At 41.5% G+C, this 16,068-nt stretch overlaps 2 protein-coding genes across 5 annotated transcripts in view; both read right to left on the minus strand.

The window, feature by feature from the left end:
- Window positions 1-1,252: 1,252 nt before the first annotated feature.
- Window positions 1,253-8,413, minus strand: LOC139647671 (protein sel-1 homolog 3). The gene is made up of 23 exons (XM_071523611.1): window positions 8,290-8,413; window positions 7,708-8,182; window positions 7,235-7,361; window positions 7,017-7,138; window positions 6,777-6,892; window positions 6,611-6,672; window positions 6,346-6,478; window positions 6,127-6,262; window positions 5,870-6,007; window positions 5,572-5,777; window positions 5,301-5,480; window positions 4,574-4,693; window positions 4,203-4,343; window positions 4,013-4,075; window positions 3,697-3,870; window positions 3,474-3,601; window positions 3,288-3,371; window positions 3,111-3,201; window positions 2,899-2,986; window positions 2,270-2,379; window positions 2,015-2,142; window positions 1,813-1,915; window positions 1,253-1,460 (listed from the first exon to the last, which is right to left on the minus strand). Exons 1-23 carry the CDS (start codon window positions 8,341-8,343, stop codon window positions 1,371-1,373), a joined length of 3,069 nt encoding a protein of 1,022 aa, XP_071379712.1. The 5' UTR covers window positions 8,344-8,413; the 3' UTR covers window positions 1,253-1,370.
- A 453-nt stretch (window positions 8,414-8,866) lies between these two features.
- stim1a (stromal interaction molecule 1a) overlaps window positions 8,867-16,068 on the minus strand; it is a 34,743-nt gene continuing 27,541 nt past the window's right edge. The window contains exons 11-14 of one of the 4 annotated variants that reach the window (XM_071523614.1): window positions 15,434-15,666; window positions 14,351-14,431; window positions 13,547-13,610; window positions 8,867-12,730 (exon numbers count right to left, since the gene is read on the minus strand). In XM_071523614.1, coding sequence (XP_071379715.1) covers window positions 12,217-12,730; window positions 13,547-13,610; window positions 14,351-14,431; window positions 15,434-15,666 — 892 coding nt within the window. In that variant the 3' untranslated portion in view covers window positions 8,867-12,216. Of the gene's footprint in view, window positions 12,731-13,186; window positions 13,611-14,350; window positions 14,432-15,433; window positions 15,667-16,068 lie in introns of all 4 variants that reach the window. The other 3 variants (XM_071523612.1, XM_071523616.1, XM_071523613.1) reach the window with 3 other exon arrangements.

Here is a 16,068-nt window from a genome sequence, read left to right on the forward strand (position 1 = left end):
CCTGATTAAAAATAAGCAATTCAGTGCTGTTTTCATCCCATCCTGCCCATCAACAGCCGACCTCTACCACCTACTGAATCATTGCCACACAGAGAAGCAAAGTAATTAAACTTGTCCTCTGGTGTTAATGAGATGTTGTGTGCTAAATGGATTTTTCCTCATGGGAAGTGTCCGTAATTGCTTGCTTCATTTTGGTTTACTGAATATGAGGTGGAAATTTGCTGGGATAGTTGTTGTGCAGACTTGTTGAGCAGCAGTGAGATGGCAATACTATAGGTAATGGAAGATATACAAAAGGTAATTCCAAAGAAAGATGTGGAGAAATGTGTCCCTGTGAACAGTGGGAGCTCTGAATCCTTGAATTAGCATGGCTGGATGGAGAGAAACGGAGAGTGTGCATAACAGCAGCAGTGGGTGAAGCAGTAACACTATATGACAAATAGGTATGCTTAAAAGAAATAAGATCATGAAAGAGCCAAATGCTTATTTTTTATTAAAGCATACAAATGTGTTACATAGAAAAAGCTTGGTGTTCAAATGACCTGATCAATAGTTGTTTAGTATATGCACATACTGCTGCTGTCATTTGTATGATAAATTAATGCAGAGAAAATAAGCAGAAAATGCTTTTGTGCACTTTATGGTAACCAGTGATATTGTATAAAATAAGTAAACTGTTTTACTCCAGTACCATTATTCGGCAATATCACACTGTATCAATTAGAGGAGAGCAAGAGCACTTTCCAGATCCCACTGTGTGTGAGTGCAGGTGCCAGCTTGCTGTAACCATTATTCATGCCGGACCTGGGGCTCCAGCAGCCATTCATTACCCGAAATCCTGTTGTTCATACACTCACAGACCTCCATGGGGTGAAGGAATCGTTATACTGAGGGACAGTCGATGTCTTTGATCTACCTATACCTTCAAACTAACTGCAAGCCAAGCAGCAGCATCTGTCAGCATCAAAATATTCAGGTTGCTTTATTGTTCTGTTGAATCAAGTTACAGTGTTTTCAGTAAATGTCAATACATTCTTTTAAGCAGTTAGAAACTTAGAAAACACATTTCAGACATGTATTTGTGTGTGGATGAGTTGAGTCCCCCCCCCCCCGATATGTGAAGCGCTTTGAGTACCTAGAAAACGCTATATAAATGTAATCAATCATTATTATTATTATTATTATTATTTAAAAAAAAAAAAAAAGCAAGATTCATTCTTATAACAGTCACATTATAGATTGTGATCCCACAGTGCAAATAGATTATGACAATAATGAAAATATTGCTGTGCCAGTTGACTTTGACGGTTTTGATACTGTTGAGTCATTCAGTTCATTGCATTGATTACCCTGATGAGAGTCTCTTGGTTCTAGTGAAGAGACAAGCCACGCCTCCTGAGAACGCCAAGGATGATTAAGAGTATCGACGGAGCTGCAACTACTGCAACAGCACTGGAGAACTGTGGGAAAGAAGATGACAAAAATAAGATACTACAAGATACTACAACACAAGAAACTACATATATACTGATGTAGGCAATGCAGGAGTCCCAGCTTTTACTTTATGCTGCTTTGGTCCATCCCTCACTCACAAAAAAAGGCATTGTTTGCTCTATTTTAAGCTGTCAAAAGATGCATAGAATGGTCTAGTAACTTGTCAGTTAAAAGATTATGTTTTTGTGTTAAAAATACTTGTTTCTTTCTTTTATGAAACAAAAATATCTGCAGTAGTACTGCAGGACAGATGCATGAATGTGGATTTCTACAATGGCTACAAATGTAGGCTACCTATATACAGTAAATCATACAAACCTTAATAGCAGCACTATAGTCCCTTTGGAATGACTGTAGATAAACATTCAAGAGGGCAAGGCTGCAAGGCAAGTAGGAATCTGTATCTCCTGAGTCTCTGCATCTATTGAAAGAAAAATATATAATGACTGCTTCATCCAATTTACCAGTAAATGTTGTGAAGGGCACATATACACACACAAACAACACAGTCAATACACACCTTCTGTAGAAAGTACTTAGAAGCAAGGTGTTGTCTGCCAAGTATAGCTCCGGAAGGCCCAGTTCAATCAAAACTGACAATGGCAGCCTGTAACCCTCTTCGGCAAGGAGCCCAAGGTTGTACCATCCCTGTGGAAGAAGAGTACGGCTTACATGCATAGACACAATCACAAATACACACAATCTTAGAAGCACATACAGTGTATCACACACACAGACACGCACACACCAAGAAACCCATTTAAAAGAAGTGTACCTGTGGCCCGTTCTTTAGTGCTGCCAGTTTGTACATCTGTGCTGCAGAAAACAAGTCTTTCTGCCTCTCACCCTGCCGCTCATACAACAAGTCACCCATTCTATTTAGTGCTGGAAAGAATTGGAAGAACAGAATTAGAAGTTAAGCATTATATGTCAAATAAAAAGATCAAAACTGTCCCACTGAGCAAAAGACGTGATTTCAACGTTGCGTCTATGCTTTAGCTCTCATACAGCCCAGGATCATTGTATAGACTTTGTATAGATCTATGTATAGACCTATTTTAGACCAAGCAGTAAATACATTATTACAATGAATAAACATCTGTAAATACCAAAAATATGCACCAGAGAAGTTCTGTAGACTAGCCTACAAGATAATTATCTGAGCACAAGAAGTAATTTCAACATTGCGTCTATGCGTAGCTCTCGTATAGTCCAGGATAATATTGTCTATGTATAGACATCTAATAAACTTTCACTTTTCAACCCCATTTAAACTTAATTTAGCCTAGACGGCTATGGCCATTTAGACGTGTTTTAAACGTCTAATCAACGTAAAATTGCTCAGTGGGGTGTGTGTTTATACACAAGACTCTAAATTGTAAGTTCCAAAGGCTATTAATTCACCATAGGCGTCAGGATTTTGACTCTTGATTGTAAGGTTGTAATATCTCCACATGCAATCTGATGCAAAAGCAGGATCCAGAAAACTTCCCTGTTGACATACACAATAGAAACATTCATTTCTAAAAATGACTGATGAATGCATAAAATAGTAATAATACTATGACAGTACGCCTAATACAGAGGAAGTTCAGATGTACATTTCTCCAACTCACCACATTTTGTTCACATATATATGCCACATTGAACTGGGCCGCCGCATAGCCTGACTCCGCAGCAATCATGTAATATAATAATGACCTCAACCTATTGAAAAGAAGATGAATTCGCTAAAATTGCAATCAAGTGGCCTAATCAGGATCATAGCAAGTATGAATAAACAAAATGATTACATGTCACTCTTGAGATAGGAATCCAAGGCTTTCCGTAAGATGCTGCCCAGGTATCCGTTGTGCTCGGCTGCCCACTTAGCCCACCTGCAGTCCATTATAGAAATTTTAGCATTTTAGCAGTAATGTAAAAATATAATAGCATACTAATATCTCAAGTGACACACAAATAATAGGTAAGTGGCTAACAATACGGCATGTGATGGACGCCTCTTGACATGGCCAGTAATCCCGGTGGTCCACATCTCTGCTAGCTGGATTGCTCCACTGATATGCCCTCTCTCCGCAGACTTCAGATAATACTTATAGGCCATAAACTATGAGAAAGACAAAGTATTCCCTCTTTATACAACACACTCAAATTATGACAAGTGTGTAGATGAACACAGAATGCATTCACGGTTGACCTAACCTGATCTGCAGCTTTGCCAGGATACAGGCCTTGGGAGTACATGACACCAAGATTCATAGCAGCATCTGGGCTCCCGTGGAGATCAGCCTGTTCCCACAGCTGCACCGCGCGCTCATAGTCCCGCTCAAACTGCTCGTAGTACCAGGCAAGGGCATTGATTGCAGGTGCAAAGCCCTGTGGGACACAATATCATGAGAAGCAATGCAGGGTGTGCAAACTTTGAATGGGATTTTGCAGCAGCAACTTGGCTCATGATGACAGGTTACAGTATAGATCATAACACATAGTAACATAGTAACATTGAACCATACAACACCTGGTCCATTGCTTTCTTCAGGAAAGTGATGGCTCTTGGGACATCCTGTTTGACTCCATGCCCCTACAGAGCAAATAATTAATATTCAAGATTGACGAGACCAGACTAGGTAGTACTCTTCCAGAGGATCAAGATATCAGTTGTCATGTTTCCAAACTCTGCATCAGTGTGCATCACATGTAAATCTGACCTGCATTAGGACGATGGCATAGTTGTACATTGCCACTGGGTCCTCCAGTTGGACAGCTCCCCTTTTGTAGTGTCTCACAGCCCTCTGGATGTTTGGAGACATTCCCTGCTGACCCCAGAACAGCATGCGGGCAATAGCTTGCTGCAAGATAGTGGTTGAAGTATTACTAAGATCAAACTACACAGCCTGCTCACCTTGTTCATGTGCCTGTGGCCAACATGTTTTCCCCCGAAAGGTTTTTTATCACCTTTGGTTTTATCTGTTTTTGTGTGCTTTGATTTCTGTAAAGCACTTGGTGACAATCCTGATGGTTAAACGCACTCAATAAATAAACCTGCAACTTGAAAAGCAGAGGTGATGGATCCTGGTACCTCAGCCTCAGCTGCTCCATTTCCGGCCTGCAGTTTCAGCCAGTGGAAGATATGATGGTTCTCATTGGTCTGGAGGTTCAACACCTCCTCATTGTTCAGGTAAACAGACTCGACAAATGTCTAGAAAAAGAAGGGACAATGAATTTTGATTTTCAATTGCTCATTGGCTCTCTAAATCTGAAAATGTAGTTCTGTGCTTTAAACAAAAGGGGAACCACTTTTGGGTCCTATAGTAGTACCAAATGTACTAGCAGTAGAAGTTGTGTGTGTATGAGTGCATACTACTAGCACATCATATCACACAACTCATAAGGTGTAATAAGCCCACAGCTACCTACTATAGGGAAAATATGGGTAGATTAGTTGTGTTTCACCCAATGCTCTATTAGAGTTGCATCTGTCACTGCCATTCATGACAGAAAGGATTGTACAGATACTATGTTCTGCTCATTTCTGTCATTAAATATTAAAAACATAATAATAATAACATGTTAAAGATACTTGTAATCATGCCTTTAGAGAACTACAGTACATATGGCTTAGGCAATAAGTGAGAAATTCATAGGGGGCCACTAATTGGCATTCAGCGACGAAAAGAAAAGCAGCAAAAGACATTAACCTATATGATAAACCATTTGGGACTATGTGGAAGTATTTAGATGTATCAGATTTGCTTGATTAAAAAAAGGAACGAAAAACCAGAGTGCCACAGCAGTGTGAGCATTACCTGGTTGGGTGAGGGATTGTGACGGTCTGAAGTTGTCTGTTTAGCAATGTTAGCATAATACGCATAGGCCAGGTCAGGGTCTGGTGGGATGCCATGGTCTCCCTGGTGGTGCAAATGCCCAAGATGCAGGAGGGCCAGTCTATAGTCCTTCTGGGCTGCCAGCAGGGTCAGCAGCCATGCCTACACATAACACAGGGACATGTGAGGAGAATGCCATAAGTCAAATACTCCAGCATTTCAAAAAATTTCAGGCTCACACATTAACACACACCTTATTGGGCTGTTTCTTGACTCCCAGGCCAGCGCTGTAGAGCACAGATGACAAGTGCAGAGCTTGGTTTTCTGCTAAGCAGCCAGCTTGGAGCAGCAGTGGTAATATTCTGCTGACCGCTCCAATGCTGCTCGCTTTGCCCAGCTTATGAAGTGATAAGGAGTATAAGGCTCTGCCCACTCCGGCCAGGCTAACAGTTCTTCCTCCTGCTATGTAAACATAAATTGAATGGATTTCATTTATGTTGTCATCTAACAGTTGTAGGGCACTTCATTTTGTACAACTTATTGTCTCTTACCATGTTTGAAAGCCAATAACTTAGCCAGTTTTGCGGCATGCCGTCTCTGAGGGACACTCTCTTCCCACGGTTCACACTGTAACTTCAGTGGCAGCGTATCCTTTACCATCCAATCATGATAAGCATCAGTACAGCTCTCTGAAAAACAACAAACAGAAATTTCAAACTGTCTGTGTACCTAGCACTACAAGGGGCTCCTAAAAATATTTCAGATTACTTTAGCACCATCTAGTGGATAATAAGTGTAAGTCTATTACCAGACTCTGCCTTCTGCTTGGCCTTGAGTGAATATCCACTGATTTTTACGTTCAGCTCAAGGTGAAAATCTTGACAGGTCTTTAGCCATCCAGTCAGGTTCACATTCTTTATAACTTCTGGAACATTAACTTCAAACTGCAGATGAGAGCAAATATAAGACTCAAATGTACAGTATTCAATTTCAGAACATAGATGTTGACTGTGGGCAGCTACATTACCATGCTGTAAGGAGGTATTCTGTTGCGGTAGTATACCACCGGCCCATAATAACCTTCCACTCCTCTCAAATATTTCCCTCCTCCAATCACAAAATATCCTTCTGAGTCATCCAACACTACAGTGTGTCTGAACCTGTAAGAGACCATTAATTAATTTCATGGCGCGCCCAGGTGTCTTGAAAGAGAACAAACACTGAAACGTTGACAGCAGATAATGCAGAATACACTAAATACATGTATTTTTTAATTCTAAGAATAGACTTACGTGTGTTCTGTAGAATAAACCGTTCGCTGCTCCTTATCCATGCACACCATGGAGACAGTAACCTGAGATGCAGTGAAGATGACCGTTTTATTTACCTGTTTGGCTTTAAGTCTTCCCATTCATCTGTTGTCATATGATGTCCTCCGTTGACAGAGATTATACTCACCAGTCTACCATGCAGCACCATGTTGAGTTGGCACCACTGACTTAGAGGTACTTTGAATGGACAGAGGAATGCAGAGGATTCCCCAGACTCTCCAGTCATCTGGACATGGAGCTGGCCTGTAGACAGGAGGGAAGGGCGAGAGACTCATTAACAATCCAGATAAAAGTACATAGTTACATTTTTAAAAAAGGCAATCAGAACATTTGAGAGGTGGGAGGAGGAGAAATCTTTTATTTATACCTGAACTGGTGAGGAACAGTGCTGGTGTGACATAGTTATCCTGGGAGTCAAGATGGTGAAACACTCCACACGTCCTTTCCTGGCAGTGTCTGATCACAAATATCCAGATGGAAAACATACACCTGGCAACAATGAAAGCACACTTGGTGAACTGACCCTAACTGGTGACTTTACAAACAGAATAAAATGCTAAATTATATTGTGTGAGTTTTTCTTACCATGGAAAAGAGATAGCCTTGAGACGCAAAACCTCCAGAACCTCGCTGCTGTGGGCATTCAATGTCTTTGTGATGCCAAAGTTTTCTCCAGTTGAAGCATATATTGAGGACAGCAAATACACTGTCTCTAAATGACAACATGAAGCTTTTGTTAGTTGAAGTTTGCAAGACTACGAATATACTTTTTTGATTGTTTTGATTGTTTTACTGTCTTTAAACCATGCAAGTTAAAATCACAATTACAGAAATGGCTTGAGGATGTGACAGCAGGGGAAGGGAATCTTTCACACACTTATAATCTATACACTACCCAGGATAACCAGTGTTGTAGTTGTATTGGCCATTGAGCTGCTCTTCTAATGCTACATGGGGATTAGGCGCCATTAGGACATTATTTGGATTACTCAAGAAGCAGTTCAGCAGTAGTTGTCCCCTGAACACTTCTGGTCACAAACTCATTTCTCCAACCTTACCTTTCTCCAGTGGGCATTGTGTCTTTGAAGATCGCTGCGTTATTCGGAGCATTTGTGTATTCCAGGGAAAGCAGAGTTGATGCTGCTTGAGAGGACGGCTAAGAGGGGGTTTAGGCTGCAAGGCTGCCACATCCTGATCCAGGACGGACCTCGCACTGTCATCAGATCCACTGCACCTGACTGACACTTGAAGGATACAGCTCAGCACCCACTGAGAGTCAGGAACTGTCCCGTCTGCTTGGTACACCAACCAATCTGGCAAGCTCAACTTCAGAGTCCTTATTTTGGGGTTTCCAGGAACACAACTCCAGTGTCTTAGCGGAAGTGTGGAAGTTGCGCCAGTGTCAAAAGTTAGAACACACGCCAGCTGCACTACAGCAGGTTTATCACAAGAGTAAAGCACTTCCAAAAGATGGTCTGATACAGGCTCCTCTGGAGGATTCAGGAGGATCACCTGATCTAAACCCCAGACAATCTGTAGGCACGATGACAGAAGAACATGCAGATAGCTGTTACTGACATCTTTTAGCAACAGAAGTCACCACTGTGTAACAGATTGTGAAGGAAAACCTCTTCTCCTACCTGTATACTGAGGCAAAACTGACAGACATATTTGTACAGTCTGTGGTAATCCATGGTCCACACGCTCTTTTCATGAATATGTCCCTTAAAATGTGAAAACAAAGGGACAGTGTAGCTGTCTATGGAGTTGCATTGCACCACGAAAAGAAAAGAGGACAAAAAGGAAAGTCTTGAGATCCGGACCTAATCCTGCTTCACCTCAGTGATGCAGGTGCTTAGGTAAATATTTAACAGCACATTGCTCCACCTATTTATGCACAGGGTGGAGCCATGTGGATATGGAGCTATATCAATAGAAGAATGTACGCACAAATGTAAACTCATTTTATACACCTGGTATACATGTTTTTCAGTTTGAATCCATTCTAATCACAACTGACGAGTAATATTAGTAATATATAAAGTAATATTTTTTTGTAATGTCATAACCTATATTGACACCTTTTAGAAATGTCTAAGGCGAGATACCTTGTATATTTCTACAGATTTTAAAGAAATCACAAGTGTCGTGCAATATGTAGTGGTGTAACTTCCTATGACAAATCAGTTCATATTTCATTCAAAATAGTTTATTGCTATCATGCAGGAGTGCCATAAAAGTCTAGAACATCACAGAAGATGCAAAATTATCATTTTCTCTGTACAAATATATGTATTCATAAATAGAAGCTCAAAATGAGAAATAGAGGGAAAAGATAGGGCGGAGAGAGTCAAATGCTCCAGTTGATCCACTCTTCTAACCCAATGTAGGTTTTGTTACAGCAGTTGACATGCATCAACATTACAGTGCATTATACTGGGAGCAGACAGACTGACACGCACACGCACACACACACTCACTGACAGCATAATCATCGTGCAAAAGAGGTACAAATGACATTTTAAAAAAAGTACCAGTAGGAAATTCATGTTTTCAGCTGGCTTCTATCTAGTCATGTCTTATTCATCCATACCATCTGTTACACTATGAGGCATCTGCTGGGGGGCTGACGGTGTCATTTGCAGCACTTTTTGGTTGTTCAATATAATCAGGAGCGCACTATAGGTGTACTGGCGTCCCTACTACTTTAGTCTAGTACTTACGATAAATCCTTACTACTATAGATGCATAGTTCTGTGCTCATATCAAACCATCAGTAAAAACTGGCACAATATTCGTTGTTGTGGTAATCTAAAGATAGTACTTCTCTGGAACATGGTAATGTGTGCTTGTGTTCCTGATTCTGTAATGTATGTAAACATACTGTAGATGGATTATTGTTGCACAAACGATACCCTTAGACATTCATTTAAAATTATGATATATATGGACCCACCGCCACCAAATATAATTTTGTTTAAAGTAAGAAGCTAAAGCCCCTTTCAAAGAAAAGCTAGAGGCTACCTTACTGGTAGCTTTGTGTTCTGCGTTGAAGGTTGCTCAAGGGATCAAGCACTACAAATAATTATTGGAAAGGCCTATTACAGTAATAGTGAATTGGCACTTTATCATGACTGGCCTTGTTCTTTAAGTCTGCTTGCAGAACTTAAGAATATTTATTTACGGCAATTTTCATGTCTAATTACATCTTCCATGAAAGCAGAATTACAATTTGGTGTACAGCTTGAGAAAGTTGTCTTATGAGCAAATTATTTTGATTACAACTATAGATCCATGTACCATGGGAGTCGAGAGAGTCTGCAGGTTTTCACTCCAAAGACTACAACAGATGATTTCACTGATCACCACACCAGAATCTCAGCCCTTCATGGAACGCGGTTGAATACCCGTTATAAATCATTTTGTTATTTGACAATTATTTAACTAGAAATGATTTACTTCCTTCTTAAATTTGTAACACCATCTTTACATGAACTCCATTGACTTTTAAAATAATTTTTATGTCTATGTGACCAGGTGTTGTCGCTGATATATAACGAAGAGGTTCTGTTGATGCAGCTTTGCCAGGTTTCATATTACCACAAGTCACAAGGGGCATGAACACCAATTCTTAAGCCCTTTCTGGCCCCCTGTTCCTCACCAATACTGATTGCTGTGAAGTATTCAATGTCCACCTAAATGATTATTTAAACAGAAATGATAATAGAAAGGATAGCAGTAGCCTTGGGATAAATGTTTAAGAGTAACTTAACTTATCTGTGTAAAGCCTGACGTCTAAAAGGCATGTTACTGAAATTGCCATCTTCTATTGGCTGATCTTTGGTACCAGTTAAACTCTATAGAAGGTGACATCACCTGGCACCAAAGATCAGTCAACAGCAGACGGCAATTTCAAATTCAGTAGCAGGCTTTTTACCATTAGATGACAGGCTTTACACAGAGTTGGGTTTGGTGTTTAGTTACTCTTTAAAGTCCCATTTCACTGATTCAGTTAACATTCAATAGACAAATGTTGGATACCATTTATCCTGTCAGAGAAAAATCTTCTAAAACAAAATGCAAAACAAGGCTGTGTTGGGTTGTTTTTTTGTTTTGTTTTTAAGGAGAAAATGACAGAGGTCAGGTGCTTTGTATGCAGTTTTTTGCTAAAATTATTTGTTTTGTACATATACTGTTGTAAACAGCTTGCACCTCAGGAAATTTTCCTACAAGGTGAATATTTTTAATTCAAAAAGTTCATTCTCCCACAAATACAATGGCTAACCACAACAAATTAAATAAAAAGGAACAAAGTTCCTGATTCGGGCTTATGAGCTTTGCAACATTGAACATTTTGGTAATGACATCTATTTCTGATAACATCTGGGAGTCAGCTGGAACAAAACCACTCCCATCCCGTAATTCATGGGATAAAAGGATGTATACATCTAAAAATTGATCAGTTATTACACTTTCTTGGCACGGCTTCAAAGCTGGACATTTTAGCCAAGCATTTCACATACACACACACGCACACACACAAACAAAAAAACAACGCAAATGCTCAACTCAGAATATAAATATTTCAATATTTAGCAAATGGTCTAATGTTGCATTTTGATGGTCCTTGTAAATTCGCAAGTCCAGGTCTCCACTGTATATGTTTCGTTGGAGAACTTTGGATGAGTGAAAACACAGGTAGCAAATTCAACTATTATTCAGCTGGTTTTCCTTCATGCATTTGGTTTGATCACTTTTGAGGAAACACAGTAAGCCAATATTATTTAACTGTTGACGTACCATGAGCAGATAGTCTTGTTTGTGAATTTTCCCACCGCAAAAAGTGAAAGATGGGTCATATGTCAGAACTACTAAAGTTGTCTATCACACTAGTCCGAGTTTCCTACCGGTGTTTACAACTTTGGTTGGCTGCTTAAGTGTATCTTCTGTTTACCAGTTGACAAGGATCACCTGAATCTGCCATTTCTTTCCCCAAGGAGAAGACAAGAAAAGACGGACAGAACCAACTGGTAGCCATCAATAAGAAAAATAACAGTCAGTGAAAAAACAAAATGTAGCGTAGATTCAGTTTGGGTTTGTTGGCTAGGCGGTTCGGTATTAAGAAAAGAAACATCAAGTGTTGTCTAAGCAGATTAAGGACAAGAACCAAGCAAACACTAAGAGCATTCGAGTATCAGTCAAACAAAAGTGAAGACATGCAAACTGATATAGATTGAAGAACAAGAAAGAAAACCAACCGGGAGACATATTTCCCTTTGAGCGACTGGCACCATTTCCTGCAGAATAAATAGTACTTTACATTCCAATATACAAACCTACCCATTACCCACATATTCAACATTGACCAAATAAGGAGAGAGAACTGAATAGCCGGTTGCTCCCACAGTTCCTCAGAGTAGGTACCTACAAAATGATGTAACGGCAAACAAATCGTGCCATCATTTGACCATTAATGAACCAAAAAGAAAAAAAAAAAATGACTTTTTCAAAAACAGAACAAAAAGGAATACAGTCAAACAGCTTTGACAGCTCGTAGTTCATAGCCCTTATTTCCTCTGTTTCTTGAAGATCTTAAAGGTGTGTTTCTTGCGGCTGGCAGCGGAATCTGTGTCTTCTCCCGTCGAGCCGCTGTCCTCCTCCAGCGGACTCTTCTTGGAGGACAGCTGTGGGATGCGGCTGTTGCCCTTGGCCCCCACGGCCCCTGGCTGCCCTCCTGTAGGCGACGGCGTGTCGGGTTCGGTGGAGTTGGGGCTGAGGGATCGGGACGACTCTGACAGACTGTTGATCTCTCCCAGGCTGGCCGACTTCTCGATGCCGTACACCTTCTTCATGAGTATGGGGCTGTCGGGGCTCGCCTCGGCCTGACCCGCTCCCTCATGAATGCGGTTTCCTCCGTTGTGGGTGTGGGCGTGCAGCGAGGCGACCTCGTCTGCGCGGGCAGACGGGCCGTGCATGAGAGAGGTGGGCTTGATTAGGTGGCCTTTGGAGCTGTAGGCAGACAGCCGATCACCGACTTGGGACAGGGACAGGGAGGAGTCCGAGTCCGAGCGATTAAGGTCCCTGTGGGGAAATAAAACAAGTTAGTAGGAATGAGAGAGAGAACAGAACCAAGTAGTTTAAAGTTGAAGCACTGCATGCCGGGGCTTATCTACGCTACGTCTGCAAACCCATGGACACTCTGGGCACAGCCTGGACACTGGAACTCCACACTTGTTAGTAGTACAGGCAAAGAACTTCAGGAGCATTGGGAGGGGTTGGAAAAGAGTAAAATAAAAGCATAAAAATGAGAGTGGCATTTAAGCAAAAAAATAATCAATAAGGAAAACGAAAGGCTAAAGAAAGCACAGCAAAATAAAATAGATGCAAAGAAAAGAACTGATAAGATAGAATGATGATACAAACACTTGAAAGAAATTACCTATGATAAATGCGTTTTAAAAAAATGGAATGACAGCAGGTGGGGAAAAACGCTCACGCACATGCGATGCGTGTGGAGGAGTGAGAGCAGACGGGTACCCGAAGCTGCCGCTGTACGGGGAGCACCCTGCGGCGACATCTGAGGAGGTGACGTCAGGAATGGTGTCCATGGGCTGGAAAGAGGTGTGATATATATGGGAGGAATGAGGGCCTATGGTGCCGCCCACAGAGCTGGGCAAGCAGGATGAAGAGGAAGACAAGGAGGACAGGGAATGAGGATTTGGGCCGGATGTGCAGATGATAGAGGGGTGCGAGACAGCTGAGGAAAGGCAAGGCGTAGGGAGAGCCTCAAACTGTCCAAAGGACTGGCTACGCGACTGTCTCAGGGTGGCCCTAGACCTGGGTGGGTACGGGGTGCCCTCGCCCTGCTGCCCCGCCAACAGGCAACTCTCTACCAACCTCTGGGAGCCCATGGCCAGCTGGGGGTCAATGTGGCGTTGGCGGAGGGACATCATACTCGGAGCTGTAGGAACAAAACAACAGCATTATCGACAACCACTCGTAATTAATACATAACCTGATGGACAAGAATATAAAGGGGAAATAAAGTGGGAGATCAGTGGAAAGATACTCAGGTGTTGGGATGAATTTCTGTCGGGCTATTTGTCTTTGAGACAAACTGATTTCAACCTCCAGGAACACTGTTATGTCTCAAAGACCAAGCCCATGTAATTGTTTTGTCCTGCAGATCATCATTACATTAAGTTAAAATCCCAACACTTCTGTCTTATCTCTCCTACTGCATTATAGGAAAAAAGTTAATCAAAAGGGAGAGAACAGTAGTGATGGCACTACCAAGTCAAATAAATAAACATAAGACTACAGATAAGTCCCGTTTATGTCTAGTACATCTACAGGGAGAGATTAAAACTTTAAATTATATAAAATAACAAAAAAATCCCTTTTATAATAGGCAGTGCCCATCAACAAAAGTGGCAAATCACTAAGGGAAGAAAGCAGGAGTGCGCTGGGTGGGGCTAGATTAAGAAGAGGGAATTAATCTGGCAAGCAAGCAGCTGAAGACAGGGTCAGGGGTGTTTTGGATGAACGCAGCATGGAGTTGGTTTTTCCTTTCAGCTGTGTCCATCTACAGGGCACCGTCCAATTAGAAACAATGTTTGGTGCTCTGTGTGGCTTTGACTCAAGGTGAGAGACAGGGATGTCAGACTGAGGACGGAACTGGGGCATGAATAAATGGCCAACCAGAATATTTCCACAGGGGTTGGCAGTCTGAACCGACGGACCACAGGTCACTGGCTCGCCGTTCCAACAGCCAGGTGGCATCTGTAGTCAGGCCAATGACACAGCGGTGGGAGCCAAAGGCCAGAAAGGTGGTGGAGGGAGAAAGGGGAGTGAGATAGGGAGTGTAATTAATGTTGATTAAAAGACTTACTCACTATTGTAGTCGCAAGGGGATTCGGCAGTACAACTTTCCTCTGCAGTTAGTCAAACCTTCTGTCTGTGTTACGTTCTGCCATAATAGCAAACCAAATGTTGCCTATTACAGCAAGGCTACATAACATTATGGTCACCAGACTTTTTTTCATTTTCTTGATAGCAGAAGATGTGTAAGATGTGTTACTTGCCCAACAATTCTGTGATGAAAATAACAAATCTAGTTTTTGAATAGACACATTTCATAAAACTGAGGGACAGCTTTTGTGCATTGAATAGTTGCCTTTTCAATTTCAACCTAAATGTGGATTCAAATGTAAATGTTCTCAGTTCCTGATGAGGGGCTAATTGAGTATTTTTTGCATAAACCATGTTCACTTCAGTTGCAGCTGTTTGACCAATCAATAGCAAATTCAAAGGGTCATATAGCACATATTAGGACACAACCACTACAAATACGTCAGCACAAAAACTTGGTGTCAATAAGAAGTATGTATTTCTTCAAAGTTCCATTTCCAGAGCAAAGTCACAGGATTCTTCAATCTCCATCGTTGACTGAGAGTCAAGCAAACACTTTTATCCAAAATGGAAGAACATTAAACAAAAGACACTCAAATGGAGATGTGTGTAAAAGAACAAAACAATTTTGTGAATTTACAAGATATATATATTGCACATCTGTAAAACAACACTCATTCAATCACAGACATGTGACCCTCACTCCCTCCATCAACAGGGAGGCCACATTGACAAATTTAGGTAATTGTTGCAAAATAGGTCCAAATTCTCATGTAGGCTGATTTTTGGACTTCCCCAGCAGGCCCTTGGTGTGTTTAGGGGTTCGTTTACTAAGCCCCACAGTATGGCCGACAGATTCAGACGAACTCTTACATTGCAGAGTTCCGGGCGGCATGATATCCTCGTCCATGTCGTCCATGTCGTCAGACATGATGAAGTGTTGAGGTGTAGCTCTGCCACCCATGAAGGTGGGGTCGAGGTTGAGGGCCGAGGCCAGCGAAGGCAGACCTGGGTTGTTGACGATGGTAAAACCTGTGAGGATCTCTATCTGCTGCCAGCGATGCAGCCGCTCCCTCAGAGCAGCAGTCACCTCACCCAGGGCTTGTCTAAAAACGATGAAGAGAGAGGGAGGAGCAGGATCAGTAAGTGAAAAACAATAGAGACTTACACGCTTGTTAATTATTAACACTGTATAATAAAGAGACAAAAGCCAAATGGGTTTAAATAGCAACCCTCTGCCTCTCTGCAGAAGGCAGGGGGGGCAGAGGGACTTTACTGAGGTAATAGTCTACTGTAGTGTTTAAATTCATGTGGTATTCTGAATGAAAGATTGCAATATTTTTATCTCAAAAACAACCTGCTTCAGGTTCTCTGTATAGACCCATCAGCCCAATGTAAGCGCCATGAGAGTTGCTTAGATTTCCCGTGACGTACGCCTGAGTTTGATCAAACTGGACAAAATGAGAGATCATTTAGGCTAGTGATTTTGTTTTCTCCTAGCATTAGAT

Source organism: Centroberyx affinis, unplaced genomic scaffold (genome assembly GCF_046629955.1).
Source record: "Centroberyx affinis isolate AG114_WGS23_722 - 3 ecotype Tasmania unplaced genomic scaffold, CSIRO-AGI_Caff_v1 ptg001095l_1, whole genome shotgun sequence".
Lineage (NCBI taxonomy): Eukaryota > Metazoa > Chordata > Actinopteri > Beryciformes > Berycidae > Centroberyx > Centroberyx affinis.